Source organism: Scyliorhinus canicula, chromosome 1, assembly GCF_902713615.1.
Source record: "Scyliorhinus canicula chromosome 1, sScyCan1.1, whole genome shotgun sequence".
In the NCBI taxonomy this organism is placed as follows: domain Eukaryota; kingdom Metazoa; phylum Chordata; class Chondrichthyes; order Carcharhiniformes; family Scyliorhinidae; genus Scyliorhinus; species Scyliorhinus canicula.
The window spans coordinates 46,646,437-46,661,714 of NC_052146.1; the positions used below are offsets into that span (position 1 = coordinate 46,646,437).

Consider the following 15,278-nt stretch of genomic DNA (forward strand, 5'->3'; position numbering starts at 1 on the left):
CACCCTGTCTAGGCCTACTCCCTCACCTAGGCCCACGCCCCCGCTTTATACCCCACCTACCCTGAAAATCTCTGGACTGTGGGAGGAAACCGGAGCACCCGGAGGAAACTCACCCTGACATGGGGGGAACGTGCAAACTACACAGACAGTCATTCAAGGCCAAAATTGAGCCCAGGTCCCTGGCGGTGTGAGGCAGCTGTGCTGACCACTGTATTAACCACTGTGCCAACTTGCCACCAAATGAAAGCACAATGCGATGCTTTACTGTGTCAAAGGTAGTATAAAAATATAAATGTTGTCGTTGAAACTAATAAAGTTTAAGACACAGATTACAAGTGGTTGAATGCAAACCAGTTTTATTATCCGACATATGCAAGCCTATATTCAGCCCATACCAAAGACAAGTATTTTCTCTTACTTATTACCATGACAGATCAAAAATAAAGGAACCCCCATTCTGTTGCCAGTTTTCAAAATAGACCTGACTCAAACTTGTAAAGCCTAATCTAACTCAAGAATCAGGATTCTGAACACCTGGTACCACGAAGGTGTATGTGAACACATATAGATATAGGGGGCTGGATTCTCCGCAGCCCCGCAGCAAAATCGGGTTCGGCGCAGGGGCAGAGAATCCCCATTTATGCGGAAATCGTAGCTGGCATCACTCCCGCGCGATTTACATGACGCAGCTCGGGGGCCATTGACAGAGCCCCCCCCCCCGCCGCAATTCTCCGGGCAAAACTGGCTGAATTCCCGATGGTGTGGTTCTGACCATGTATTGGGCGGCCCGGATCTGCGGGGGCGCGCCATCTTGGGGGGGCCTACATTATTGATGTCGGTCCACTGTCTGAGTCCGCCATCGTGCACGCGCGGCCGCTGCAGGGGGCCCATATCCACAGCTGAAGCCCCTACAAGGTAGGAGAATAGCTGTAGGTTTTTCTGAGGAAAGTCAAGAGTGAAACGCCAGCGTTTTTATGCTAACGTGGGGTCATAGCCCAATGTTTGGAGAATCCAGCCCCTGGAATAGAATACCACCTCATTTCCCAGAACATAACTTTAGCTTAGAGCTTGCATTCAGAAACAAAAAGTTAGTAGTTACCTGGTAACGAACAAAATATGATCAAAATTTGGCCACGATTTAACGGGGGAAAAAAAGAGTCCCGTTTTGGGTGGGTTTAGTGGGGTGTTTCTCGGCGCCTGCAGTGCAGAGAATGAACTCGCTGTCAAACGGGACTTTGTTGTCTTTTCTAGCCTCAGCAAGGAACACCCCAACGGGACGCGCTTACCTTTATTTCCCGCACTGACAAGGTCAGCTCGTTAATACAGGAAGAGATCAGGGTGCGACCAATTTCTCAAATCTCCGCTGTGGCATCCGGACCCCCCACACAGCCTGGGTCAACGAACCTTCATCACCCCGCCTCATAAGGGCAGGGCGCCCCCGGGCCCGATCGCCGGCATGGGCAACCTGCCACCTGTGCACCTTGGCACTGCCAGACTGGCACCCTGGCAGTGCCACCCAGACATCATGACAGTGCCAAGGTGGCACTGCCAGGGTGGCAGCAGGAATGCCAGGGCACCACGCTGTCCAGAGCCCGACAATCTGGTTGCCTCCGATAGCCTGGGAGACCACCCAAGGTGCCACGTTTGTGTGAACAAGTGCTAAACAGTGCCATGACAAGGTCTCCCAGGCATGGGTGTTTAATCCCAGGCCTTGGGAGATATCAGCACAGCCATTTTTAAGTGAGGCCAACTGTTCACTTAAAAATGCAAATCTGGATCCCGCCTTGTGAGGGCAAGATTCAGATCGCGACGTCTCACGAGTTCTCTCGAGGCGCCCTTAGTGTCACAAATCTCACAAGAGTCCACAGCCTCATCATGTCCCGAGCTCAGGACGCGACAAGGCCATACGATCGTGCCTTATAAGTCGGTTTGATTTTGAAACTTATGGTCACTATTTGTAAGTCACCAGTTGTTCACAACAGACGAAAAGCTCAGTAAGAGAGGGAGATGCAGGCATCCAGTTTGTTCATGGACCGGCCAATATACAAATACACAATTATAAACAGCAATGTTGCAGTATACATTTTTCAAAGAGATTGGAGTCCAAATCATTTCCAGACAATTTCATTTTCCCTCAGAATTTACCATTATGAAAAAGAGAAGCTAGGGAGAACTGTTGGTCAACATCAAATCACACATTTTATTAAATTATCCAATTCACTCAGAGCTTGGTATTGTTTCTTTACAATTTATGAAATCTATAATTTTCTGATTGAAGCAATAAGTTCTATCACAAGATTGGCCTTACCTTAAATTTTTTCTCATGTTCAGCAATGCTAGACCCCACATAGAGAGTGTATGGTAGACTTAGGAATGTGCCCAATATGTAAAATAGCAAAAACGTGCAGTGTAACGATAACCCTCCCTCAAGATCAGAGCTAGAATTTCACATCTTTCACACATAATTCCTGTGTGCCTTCCAACTTTATCAAAGGTGGATCATCGAAACACTTGAGAAGATGAGGCCGATTAAGTTGCTTTACTTCACTGCAAGTGAACATAGCGACCAATGGTATTGCTCAGGCTGAGATGCTCCAATCAGTACAGCCAATGTTCACAGAAGATTAGAAAATAATATTGGCTCAGAACATCCAATCTCTGGGAGAGGTGGAGGGAGGTCATACCCCAGCAGATGTACTGGAGGTCCCCCCAATCATGCCACCATGCAAGAGCTACGCACCAATTGCCCAGGAAGTTTTTAACCTTCCAAGAGGAAATTACCCTACACTGGGAACCAACCAAAATTCAGCTTTAAAGCAGAGGGCATGATCGACCGGGGCCTCCCCCGGGATTCTCGACAGCTGTTACGCCTCGAGAGATCTAAACTTATCCACAATGGGTGGGACCCATGTCATAATAAACACCCATGCACATCATGAGGTAAACAAACAGGCAGTGACAGACACCCAAGTGAGCCAATCAACATACAGGACAGAACACAACCAACCAACTTCCAGCTATAAAACACACGAGGCATCAGCACTCCGCCTCTTTCCACTGGTGACAACTGTAGTGACAGTCAGGGTGTATATATCAGTCAGCACCTTCTGCACGTGGATCAGAGCTAGCCTGGTCTAGTTAGTTAGAGTTAGTACACTTAGAGTAGTAGAGTGTCAACCCACAGCCAGCTGTGTGCATTGTTACAGAAGTTTAATAAATCGTATTGAACCAACGCCTACGTTTGGTGTATGCTTTACAGTTCATCTGCATCCTGTTGCAGTCCGTGTTACCCTAGGGTGAATAACACGACAACCCAGTCTCGCATGGCAAAGTGAGTTGAAGAACCCACTTAGCCGTGCTGCCGCCAGATCAAACAGTCGCCCGGTACCTACCAGCCTCGATGAGGAGACCCCAGCCGGACGCTGTTCAGTAGGAGCATTGACAAACAAAGGAACAAAAACATAGAAGGATCTGGGTGTTCAGGTCCATAGTTCCATGAAAGTGGCAATGCAGATGGAGACGGTGGTCAAGAAGGCATACGGCATGCTTGCCTTCATCGACCTGGGGCATTGAGTACAAGGGTTAGCAGGTCATGTTACAGTTGTATGAAACTTTAGTTAGGCCACATTTGGAATATTGCCTGCAGTTCTGGTCGCCGCACTACCAGAAGGACGTGGATGCTTTGGAGAGAGTGCAAAGATGGTTTTCCAGGATTTTGCCTGGTCAGCAGGGTGTTAGCTATGAGGAGAGGTTGAGTAAACTTGGATTGTTTTCGCTGGAAAGATGGAGGCGGAGGTGATTCAGGCCTAAACAATTACGAGAAGTATAGACAGGGGTAAATAGTCAGAAACTTTTTCCCAGGGTGGAAGACCCAATTACAAGGGGGCACAGGTTAAAGCTGAGGGGGAAAGTTTAGGGGAGATGTGCGGGGAAAGTTTTTCATGCACAGGGTGGTGAGTGCCTGGAACGTGTTGCTAGTGGAGATGGTGGAGCCAGGCACGATAGCAATGATTAAGGTGTATTTGGATAGACACATGAATGGGCGGGAAATGGAGGTATACAGATCGTTTGGGTAACAAATATTAGGTTTAAATAAGGAATCTGGATTGGCGCAGGCATGGTGGGCCAAAGGGCCTGTTCCTGCGCTGTCATGTTCTTTGTTGTTCTCAGCACTGGTGCCCCACAAATGAGGACCAGGCAGAACGGCACTTGGGGGGGGGGGGGGGGTGAAGGTTCTCCTGGGGGTACGGGGTCGCGTGGAGAGGGGGGGCTCAGGAGAGCTCGTTGGAGCAATTGAGTGTAGGAAATTATGCTAAGTGCGGCTTCAGAGGTTCGGGGGAATGGGTTTCCCGTCAAACCACCAGAAAAAAAAGAGAGCGGTTCGATAGCTGGATAGTTCCTGGTGCTATCCCATTAATCCCGCCCAGAAAGGACTTTTTTTTTAGTTGGATCACGCTCTGAGACTTTGGATATTTTTGACTCTCTTTGTATTCACCACTCTATGCACGTTGTTGCCCAATGCTTCACTTCCTCAGTGGGGCACCTTGTTTGAAAATGACTTCTGCATTTCAATCTTCTAAAACAGGTGAAAACAGTTGGCAGTTTACAAAAACTCTGACCGTGGGTGAACGTGCTGAAATATTTCCATAACCTGAGGGAGTATCAATACTAGACATTACCTAGTTACTGGCCAGGACTACTCTTTCAGTCACAAATGCTCAGTGATTTCAGAGACAAGTTAACCACTTGTTTTCTTTTGTCTTGGAGGCAACAATATCAAAACAATTAACATTTTTATCCTCCCTCATCTCAGTGTTTTCCTCAAAAAAATATTTTATGAATACATTTTGCAATGTGAAACTATTATTTTAAATGCAATAATTTTCCCAGTTCTTCTGTGGAAAAATAGCTCAACGTTCCATAAATGTAAGAGCCATACACATTAACTCTTGGTGATAGTAAGTTATATAGAATCCACCTGAGCTTCCTCCCATTGTTCGTCACCTAACTCATTCCACCATAACCCTTTATTCCCTTCTCTTTTGTTTTCTTACCTTAGCTATCCTTAAAATGTATCCGAGTTTGTAACGTGACGAGGCTATTGAATCTTGCGAGAGGCCTCTCATGGGATTCGCCAAATTCGAAACACCTCACCAGATTTAATGAGAACCCGCACGGTCGTTGGGCGAGATGCAGATTAACATATTGGAATGAATCATTCGGCTCAATATGTCTGCGCTATATTCTCCCAGGGCCGGAAACTAACGGCCTCGCCTGGGAGACTCACCATAGCGCCACTTAGTACTTGTTTCCACAAATGTGACCTGACGTAATGGCATCTGGGGAGGGGCAGGATGTCTCCCAGGCCATTAGAGACACCCGAGTGGTCGGGCTCTAGGCAGGGTGATACCCTGGAATTCTCACTTGCACCCCGGCTATTTGGCAATGCATTTGGCACCTTGGCACTGTCACCCCGGGATCGGAGCCCCCCCCCCCCCCCCCCCCCGGAGAGCAGATGTGTGGCACCGGCAGGTCTCTGTGTTTCCACGACGCCCGCTTGGCCCATCCCGGCCTGATAATCGGCAGGCCGGCTGCGTAGAGCGGCCCACGACCGGCAAACATGCCGGTGCCAATGGCACCGATTCGGAGAATCGTGTGCCGGCGTGGCCCGGTCGCGGGGATTCTCTGGCCTGGCCCAGGGCTGGAAGAATCCCGCCCCTTGTCTTGCACTTTCCACTTTCCTCCTTAGCAGCTTGTCAAAGTTTCTCATTTTTAATAACCAACATGACCAGGGCAAAGAAGACATGGAATATTTTTTCTTTGCCTTTGTTGTGTGTTTAAACGAATCACAAATTTTCTTCCAGAAGGATCCTCCACCTGTAAGTAGCTGTAGTCTCTGGAGGTTTCAGTTTCTCTACCATCATCACAGCTGGAGTACTATGTGCCGTTCTAGTAGTCACACTACAGAAAGAATATGATTGCACTGGAGAGGGTGCAGAGGAGGTTCACCAGGATGTTGCCTGGGATGGAGCGTTTCAGCTATGAAGAGAGGCTGGCTAGGCTGGGGTTGTTTTCCTCAACGCAGAGAAGGCTGAGGGGGGACCTGATCGATGTGACAAAGTTAAGAGGAACATAGATAGCATAGTGACTCAAAAAAGTGCAGGGAAAACGATCTCCCGAGGTCTCAAGTCACCCTGCTACCCTTCATTTATAAAACTCTCAAAATGAACCTTTGCGCATTGTTCATTTTTCAAAAGAGCCTTGTTAAACTGCATCCCCTTCTCCATGACATGTTGATCCCACTGCTCCTCCACCTCATTGTCTTTATGTGTGACCTCTTTATTTTCTACACCAAATTATTATGCCTCACACTTATCTGCATTGAAATTAATTCACTCATTATATGTCCCATTCTGCAAGTTTATTAATGCCTTCTTGATCACTAAATGTGGAATTGCAATGACTCAGAATTCTGCAATCACGTGAGGAGAGCAGTTAAAATCATCACATTACAACAAACATTTGAAGATTACTGAATTCCATTAAAATGCGATTATTTTACTTTGAAATATCTCCTTTCTTATGCTAAAAAGGCTTGCTTATCAGAGCTTGCTTATCAGAGCCAATTTTCTGTTGATCTTTCAGAATCAGCCTCCAATTATAAAAAGGTTCAGTTGTCAAAGTAGAAGAGAAATAGGAAATTATCATAGTGTTTACAAGTCACAATATACAAGAGATCCTCTACATGTATCTCTGATGCTGAATGTTCACAATCAGCCAAGCTCTGGTAGACAAAAAACTTTATATAGGTGGGGTCATTTCAGCTACTTCAGTATTGAAAGGAGTGAGGTCCACCGAGAGTGGAGATCAATTCATGTTTTCACTCAACATCAATGTGACACTTTAGCAGCATGTCTGTGCTTACAGCCAGCAAGCAATCAATACAACTGAAAATGCTTTTAGTCTGTAGTCTTGGTGTTATTTTCCCCAAACTATTGCCAATGGCTTTTCTGACTGGATAAGCCTTAATTTTAACCTAACCTGCCCAACTTCAATGGAGTGTAAAAACAGTTTGTAAATTGGTCATCTGGTCAGGGATATAATTCTGTCTGATATATTTCCAATGTAAATAGTTTATATAACAACCAGACCCCGGTGTTTTCTTCAATAAAAACAGAAAATGCTGGACAAACTCAGCAGGTCTGGAGCTTCTGACCTGCAAAGTTTATCCAGCATTTTCTGTCTGTTTTTATTTCAGAGTTCCAGCATCTGCTTTAATGTGTCAGATTGGATAACATCAGATTGTTGAAAACCATGGCAGTGATATTCCTCTTTTCATTGGCCTAGATACTGGATAAGTGCAGCAGGTCCAAAGTGTGCTGTGCCAGTCCTGAATTCATTATGCCTTATTTTGATGTCTCAAATTATTGGAATGATCTGATCGTAGATCTGGTTCATGGCAGAATCTATAAAAAAAGGATTAGGAATACAGAGACCTCCAGGTCTGGGGTTAAGGGTAGTCTTATGGCTTACCAGCTCTTGCTAAGAATGGCCCACGGGTAGATTGGAAGAAGAAGGAGGGTTTTACTTTGAGGTATCCTCTGTTTGCTGCACAGTGTCCTCAGACCTAAAAACAATCCAGGCACTTGGGCCTAAGCCCCCTTCAGGAAAATCTTGAGGGAATGACTTGAAGGGCAGGGAATGCTTTATGTAAATTGTGCAAGTGCTCCACACTCTCTCTTGGTGGTAGCACTGGAAATTGCCTGGGTGAGAAAACGCAAAGGAATTCTGAACTCCTTAAATGATGGCAGTCATTAGGAGAGACTTTGAAGGTTGGTTATGTATGGTTACCATACTTCTTAATAACTGCCTGAGTGAAGTATTGCTACCAATTACAGCTCGTAGACTGACTACCCCAATGAAACATTGTGCCTGTGCCTACCTCCGCCCTCATTGGCCCCAATAAATTTCTGGTGAGGTCAGTACTTATCTCCATGTGCTATGTAGTGATGCCCCTCATCAGAATGAAGGTGAATTTCATAAAGGAAGGGAGGCCTCAAAATCAGCTGACAATTGTAATGATGGATATCCTGCCACGCGTTTGTCCACAGTACGTACCATAGGCCAGAGTTTGAATCTCAGCCTTCATCCTACATGGCAATTCACCAAACATGTCCTGGTACTGGGCAAATAGGAGTGAGGGAAGAATTCACCCACTATTGCAATGTTGCTCGTTAGCCACAAGCCATCAAAGCATTATTGGAGGTGGATCAGGTTAGGCGCTCATCATAGAAACATGAATAGTCAGTCATTTGAAACTCTTCTCTCTCTCGTTCAATCAGGTCATGACTTCAAATCCATTTCTGATCAGACAAGTTTCAAAATAAGTTCCTAACACCTTACATTTTGACAAGGCGATTCCAAATTAACACCATTCTCAGATTCTGCTAACTATTTTTTTTGAAGTAACTTCTCAGTCACATTCTTTCTTTTAATATAAATTTAAAGTACCCAATTCATTTTTTCCAATGAAGGGGCAATTTAGAGCGGTCAATCCACCTAGCTGTACATCTTTGGGTTGTGGGGGCGAAACACACGCAAACACAGGGAGAATGTGCAAACTCCACACGGACAGTGACCCAGAGTCGGGATCGGACCTGGGACCTCGGCGCCGTGAGTGCTACTCACTGCGCCACCGTGCTACCCGTCAGTCACATTCTTAAAGCACCAGTCCGAGCATTTGTTACGAGAACCATGTAAAATTATTGATAATACCACATATATTGAAATATATTTCCTGTACAGTGCATCAACAGGATCCTTGTCAATAAAGGCTGCGCAAAGCTGTGGAGTGTTCTATTCACAATATATAAATCTGGCAATTTTTATGATTTACCATAATACAGTGAGAGATGAAGCCAGTGTACAAAGTGTTCAGACTCAGGCAAACATGCCACTGAATTATATATAAGCTACCCAGGAATTTAAAAAAAAAATAATTAAAAATGTTCCCTGCTGGCTTGTCATAACACTCATAAGAAAATCTTGTTTGCTACTTAAAACTACCACACAAATCTTCTTTGATAACAGGGCTGGCATTTTTAAAAGCTGCCTGCAAAACGCTTTGGGTGATATGATTAAAGCCTTCACTTCTGCACATGTGTTGCAAATCAAGGAAATTACACCTGTCACAGTAGCTTAACATTATTAACACTATTTTTTTTGATCTAGGTGGGTTATTAAAACACACAAAGACACGACAAATAAAGTTAATTAACACTGTGGCCTGTAACTCAAGTGACAAAATTTTTAACTTAAAATTTAAGTCTACAGAATTAAAGAGGGAAGGATTTAATTACAAATTATGACCAGATTTGCACTAGACTGGAAGCACATACCGACACATCTATAAGTTATGCTGGACTTCAAAAGAATTTGATGGAGGTCTGTTAACCAAGTCTAACAGCTGAAATACTTCAACTGCAGGCCATACATTACCGAGGTGCTGCATCACACAGTCCAATCACAGAGCCAGTACTACTGCAAACTCACAGGAAGCAGGACACAAATCCTGTGTTCTTCAATGTGAGGGCTGCCGGTACTGTGGAACGGAACTCTGCTCTTGCACAAGGCTTTACCATCAAGCACTACCTAGTCAGGTACATCACAAGTTGGAAACATTGCAACTCCTCATATTCAAACCCCATTGTATCCCACAACCATCACCTTAAAAGAAAGACCTTTTCTGTTTCAGTCATTTGACCGAGTGAGTGAGTCATAATTCCCAGTATCCATCGTGATTTCTTTCTTGGGTGAGGTCTGCCAGATAGTGTTCAATTTTAGGCAGCTTTGTGCTATAGACTTGTTGCCATGAAGTACATCCCATTAAGCATTCTGATTCTGCTTAGAACATTTACAGCAGAGGCTGCCTACGAGTTTGAGATGGGTTTAAAGTCCAGCGAAAGAGCAGTGTTCAGACTCGTTGCACCACACAATTGCTTTACATCAGGGCAGCTAACTGATGTTGGTATTGAATAATATGCCCAAATGAAAGCAGAATTAGTTAGAAAATGTTGAAGAACATGGGACAACAGGATTACGCACTTTACCTCCAATTTTCCGCTGTCATTTTAATTCTTCACTCCACTCCCACTTTGCTGATCTCTCGATCCTTGGTCTTCTATTTTTCCTATGAAGCTCAGCTCAGTGAACAGCACCTCATCTTCCAATTACTGGCAGGTACTTTACAGCCTTCCGGAGTCAACAATCTCAGATTGTAACCTGTGCTTCCATTCTTTTTCTTCCTGGGTGGCAACTATTGGTGATGATTGTGTTTTATCCATTTACACTCCCTCCAGTTGCATCCTCTGTTTCTTGTCTCAGTACCACTGCTCTTTTGCCTTGGATCATCATCCTTTTTGTCATTCAGTCTCTGCCTTCACAGACCTGCCCTTCTCTTCCTCCTTTTCCCTGCCTCTGTAAATATATTACATCTCTAACATTTCCTTGTTCTGAGAAAGGATTGTTGACTTGAATTACTCCGTTTCTCTCTCCACAGATGCTGCCAGACCGGCTCAGGTTTTCCAACATTTTCTATTTCTATTGCTTAAAAACGTGAGCTTATGTCAAATATCCACTGAAAAGATCCCAAATAAAGTACTCGTTCTGGTACACAACATGCAGTAGAATAGAATGACCTTGATGCACACAACTGTCGTTTGGCGTCGTGCAGTTATGTAATACAATTAAAGTTACTCATGATCTCCTACCTGCTACTTGAAGCACCAGGTCTCTTCCGACAAGCAACCGTTGCGATGGAGTGCTTCCCACCATTTCCCATCTCCTGTTTAACCTCCCATAAGCTTGGAATGCTGGGCTTCACATCGACAATGTTCACGCCTTTCTTTGCTTTTGCCCTGTTGCCGAAACATATGAACAAAACCACAAATTAGTAAGCATTATGTCATGGGAATCTGAAACAATAGAATGTGATGAAATATTATATTTTTCCAATATCATTTGGTGTACTGTGAAACAGGCTTGTGTCACAGAATGGTTATTGCATATAAGGAGGTCATTTGTCCGATTGTGTCTGTGCTAGCTCCGCAAATGAGCACCCTGACTTAGTGCCTCCCCTGTCCTTTACCCCATCCATTGCGTGAGTACGGGTGTGAATAACTTAATTAAACTGAAGACACAAAACTGCAGAGTTCAGAACTTCAGAGGGGGAGGGGTGACATGTGGGTTAGGTGTAGGTAGTCACCACTGATGTATATACTGTATATATAGATGTTTTACAGTAAGGCCCCTGTACTACAGGTACGGGGGTAGATCCCTGCCTGCTGGCTCCGCCCAGTAGGTGGAGTATAAATATCGAACAAAGAACAAAGAACGAAGAAAAGTACAGCACAGGAACAGGCCCTTCAGCCTTCCAAGCCTGTGTCGACCATGCTGCCCGTCTGAATTAAAATTTTCTACATTTCCTGGGTCCGTATCCCTCTATTCCCATCCTATTCATGTATTTGTCAAGATGCGCCTTAAACGTCACTATCGTCCCTGCTTCCACCACCTCCTCCGGCAGCGAGTTCCAGGCACCCACTATCCTCTGTGGAAAGAACTTGCCACGTAAATCTCCTCTAAACCTTGCCCCTCACACCTTAAACCTATGCCGCCTAGTAATTGACCCCTCTACCCTGTGAAAAAACCTCTGACTATCCAGTCTATCTATGCCCCTCATAATTTTGTAGACCTCTATCAGGTCGCCCCTCAACCTCTGTCGTTCCAGTGAGAACAAACCGAGTTTATTCAACCGCTCCTCATAGGCAATGCCCTCCATACCAGGCAACATCCTGGTAAATCTCTTCTGCACCCTCTCTAAAGCCTCCACATCCTTCTGGTAGTTTGGCGACCAGAATTGGACACTATACTCCAAGTGTGGCCTAACTAAGGTTCTATACAGCTGCAACATGACTTGCCAATTCTTATACTCAATGCCCCGGCCAATGAAGGCAAGCATGCCGTATGCCTTCTTGACTACCTTCTCCACCTGTGTTGCCCCTTTCAGTGACCTGTGGACCTGTACACCTAAATCTCTCTGAATTTCAATACTCTTTAGGGTTCTACCATTCACTGTATATTCCCTACCTTCCAAAATATTGACCTTCCAAAATACATCACCTCACATTTGTCCGGATTAAACTCCATCTGCAATCTCTCCGCCCAAGTCTCCAAACGAACTAAATCCTGCTGTATCCTCTGACAGTCCTCATCGCTATCCGCAATTCCACCCACCTTTGTGTCGTCTGCAAACTTATTAATCAGACCAGTTACATTTTCCTCCAAATCATTTATATATACTACGAACAGCAAAGGTCCCAGCACTGATCCCTGTGGAACACCACTAGTCACAGCACTCCAATTAGAAAAGCACCCTTCCATTGCTACTCTTTGCCTTCTATAACCTAGCCAGTTCTGTATCCACCTTGCCAGCTCACCCCCGATCCCGAATGACTTTTTGGGGCAGCACGGTAGCATGGTGGTTAGCACAATTGCTTCACAGCTCCAGGGTCCCAGGTTCGATTCGCAGATTGGTTCATTGTCTGTGCAGAGTCTGCATGTTCTCCCCCTGTGTGCGTGGGTTTCCTCCGGGTGCTCCGGTTTCCTCCCACAGTCCACAGATGTACAGGTTAGGTGGATTGGTCATGCTAAAATTGCCCTTAGCATCCAAAATTGCCCTAGGTGTTGGGTCGGGTTACTGGGTTATGGGGATAGGGTGGAGGTGTGGCCTTGAGTAGGGTGCTCTTTCAAAGAGCCGGTGCAGACTTGATGGGCCAAATGGCCTCCTTCTGCACTGTAAATTCTATGATTTTATGATATGTGCACTCCCCGTACAGCAGCCATTTTGTCAGCTGCTGTAGGAGACCATGTGTAATAAAGCATTGATTACATTCTACTTTCGTCTCGTCGTAATTGATAGTGCATCAAGGTGTGAAGGCAAGCAGTTTGAAGTAGATATCAGAAATGCCAAGGTGGAGTGCCAGTGGGCAGCATAAATTGAAATTTACATTAGGAAGATAAGGGAAATGACTTGATGCTAACAACTGTATTTATAAAAAAACTTGTACAATTGACATTGATTGTAAAAGGATGGGACAAAGTGATAAATTTACTTATGCCTAAAAAGTAGTAGCTAATACACAACATGAAAGACCTGTACATTCTGAGAAGGGGAACTCTGAAGGCAATGTAGAACAATAGAGTTAAAGATAAAAGAGGGAAAAAAACATAATTAAAGAGTGGTGGAAGGCTGTATCATTCGGTGTGTTAATGAGATCCAAAAACAGTGTGTGCTGGAAGCAGATCTGTGAGAAACCAGCTGCCGCCACCTTCAGAGAATGTGTATTTGTCGGAAAAGTTTTTGAGATAACCTGTAACTTCTCAGGATTAGATATGAAAAGGAAGAAAGATTTTCCCTATAGCAACAGCGCATTTGTGGGTAATGTTACCAGAATTTTATAGATTAAAATCTATGTGGACTGTAATAAATGTTTAGCTCCGAGTTAATTAAACAGCATTATTTGGGGGAAATGTTTGGAGATGTACTGTTACCTGTGTAAATGTAATCTTGTGTCTTTAAATTTTATTTTTTTCCCTTTTCTTTCAAATAAAAGTTTGAATTTAATTTAAAAAATTTTCACAAGTGGTTTGAAATTCGTCCTCCTACTGCAGGTACCTTCTTATAAAAAAACAAACTGCAAAAGCGTTGTGAAAGCTTGTTAAATTTTCTCTTTTGGATTCAGGCAGCCTGGCACATACCATCTGCCATATCAGAACAACAAGCATCCATAGAATATCTCCGTACATTTTCTGTTGGCTCTTTTCCAAGAGTAAAACAGGGAAAGGTGAAATGGGTAACACCCTGCACCGATGATTGAAGAATGTGAGTCAGAGTTCCAATCGCTCTGGTACGATCAGCAAATTGCAGATGAAATCTGTCGAACTAGCGCCGAAGATTGGGAAATTATAAACACAGTTTATGTGTAAATGACGTCCCAACTATCTTTAATGCCTAAAAATGATTTTGCCACCTTGGCAGAGACATAGGTCCATCCTCCACCAGTCAGTTCAAGAGGGGGAACCTGCTTCAGCATTTCAATATGTTCGATCCCTGTCAACAGAACGCTACCATGTCTGGTTATTCAATATGGAGATATTTCGAGTGGACATCTTTTTCCTTAGCAACCAGTCACCCAGTCTTTAAATAATAGTGGGTGGGTATCCTGGTCTAAAACATACTCTGTAGCTGCTATCAGACTTTCATTCGGCTCTCTGGGTGTTTTTCTTCTGCAGATCATAGACAATCTGCACTGAAGGATGATCACTACAGTGATATTTCCATTTCCTACATGAGCCACACAAGTGTGATGGTTCCAAATTAGAGGTAGCTTTGTGCTGTGCATGGAATCAGCTTTTTAATTTTTTTTCAAATTGTTCATTTTGGTTCTTGTCCAACGATAAACATTGTCAGCTGAAATTTCCACAGAAATCTTCCACCATAACCTTGGCAGACATCCAGAGAAATAGGGTCAGCAGCCTTGTCTGCCATTTCTTCAAGCTTTGTGTTGATATAACGGAAACTTTGACTGCAACCCCCCCCCCCCCCCCCCCCCAATATCACTCTGTAAATTTAGTTGAATCAGAACAAACAAAATGTAACGTATCAATGCAATTTATTGAATGAATACTCTTGGGTACTGGAGGAGAGGTGTAAATATTAAGTTTGCCGATGAAGGAATCGATTGAAAACAATGTGCCTTTGAATTGAATTTGGGGATCTTGGTCCATCTGAGTGAGTGGGCTGGGAGGAACCTCATTATTTCACAGCTCGAAGTTCTTTCCATATCATACTGGGTTGGGTGCATGTAGAGAGAGGCTTTATTTTATTCAGGTAGGTGTGGAGGCAGGTGGTGAAGCAGAAGGAATGCATGCTGAGTTTCGCTGTTTATTAAAGTTCCCCGAGAAGAACAGTTCAGCAATTGAAATTGATGCTTAGTGTTCAACATGTTAAAAGAGGACTTTTACCTTTTAACTATCATTAACTTTACCAATAAGACTGCGATAGAACTGCATTTTCTTTTTAAGGAAAAAGTTGCCAGTGTGCTGGATCAAGACGGGAAGTTTCAATGGTAAGACGAAGGAGTGTGGTGAAGTTTGCATCTTGCATGCGATTTACCGGCCTCATCCTGCCCTACATGGTGATGAGACAAGACCATTGAATC

At 44.3% G+C, this 15,278-nt stretch overlaps 1 protein-coding gene across 2 annotated transcripts in view; it reads right to left on the bottom strand.

Moving 5' to 3' along the window:
- Window positions 1-15,278, bottom strand: part of LOC119962282 (transmembrane protein 132C-like) — a 1,347,532-nt gene that overhangs the window by 736,062 nt on the left and 596,192 nt on the right. The window contains exon 3 of one of the 2 annotated variants that reach the window (XM_038790273.1): window positions 10,770-10,916. In XM_038790273.1, coding sequence (XP_038646201.1) covers window positions 10,770-10,916 — 147 coding nt within the window. Of the gene's footprint in view, window positions 1-2,308; window positions 2,704-10,769; window positions 10,917-15,278 lie in introns of those variants that run through there. The other variant, XM_038790281.1, reaches the window with a different exon arrangement.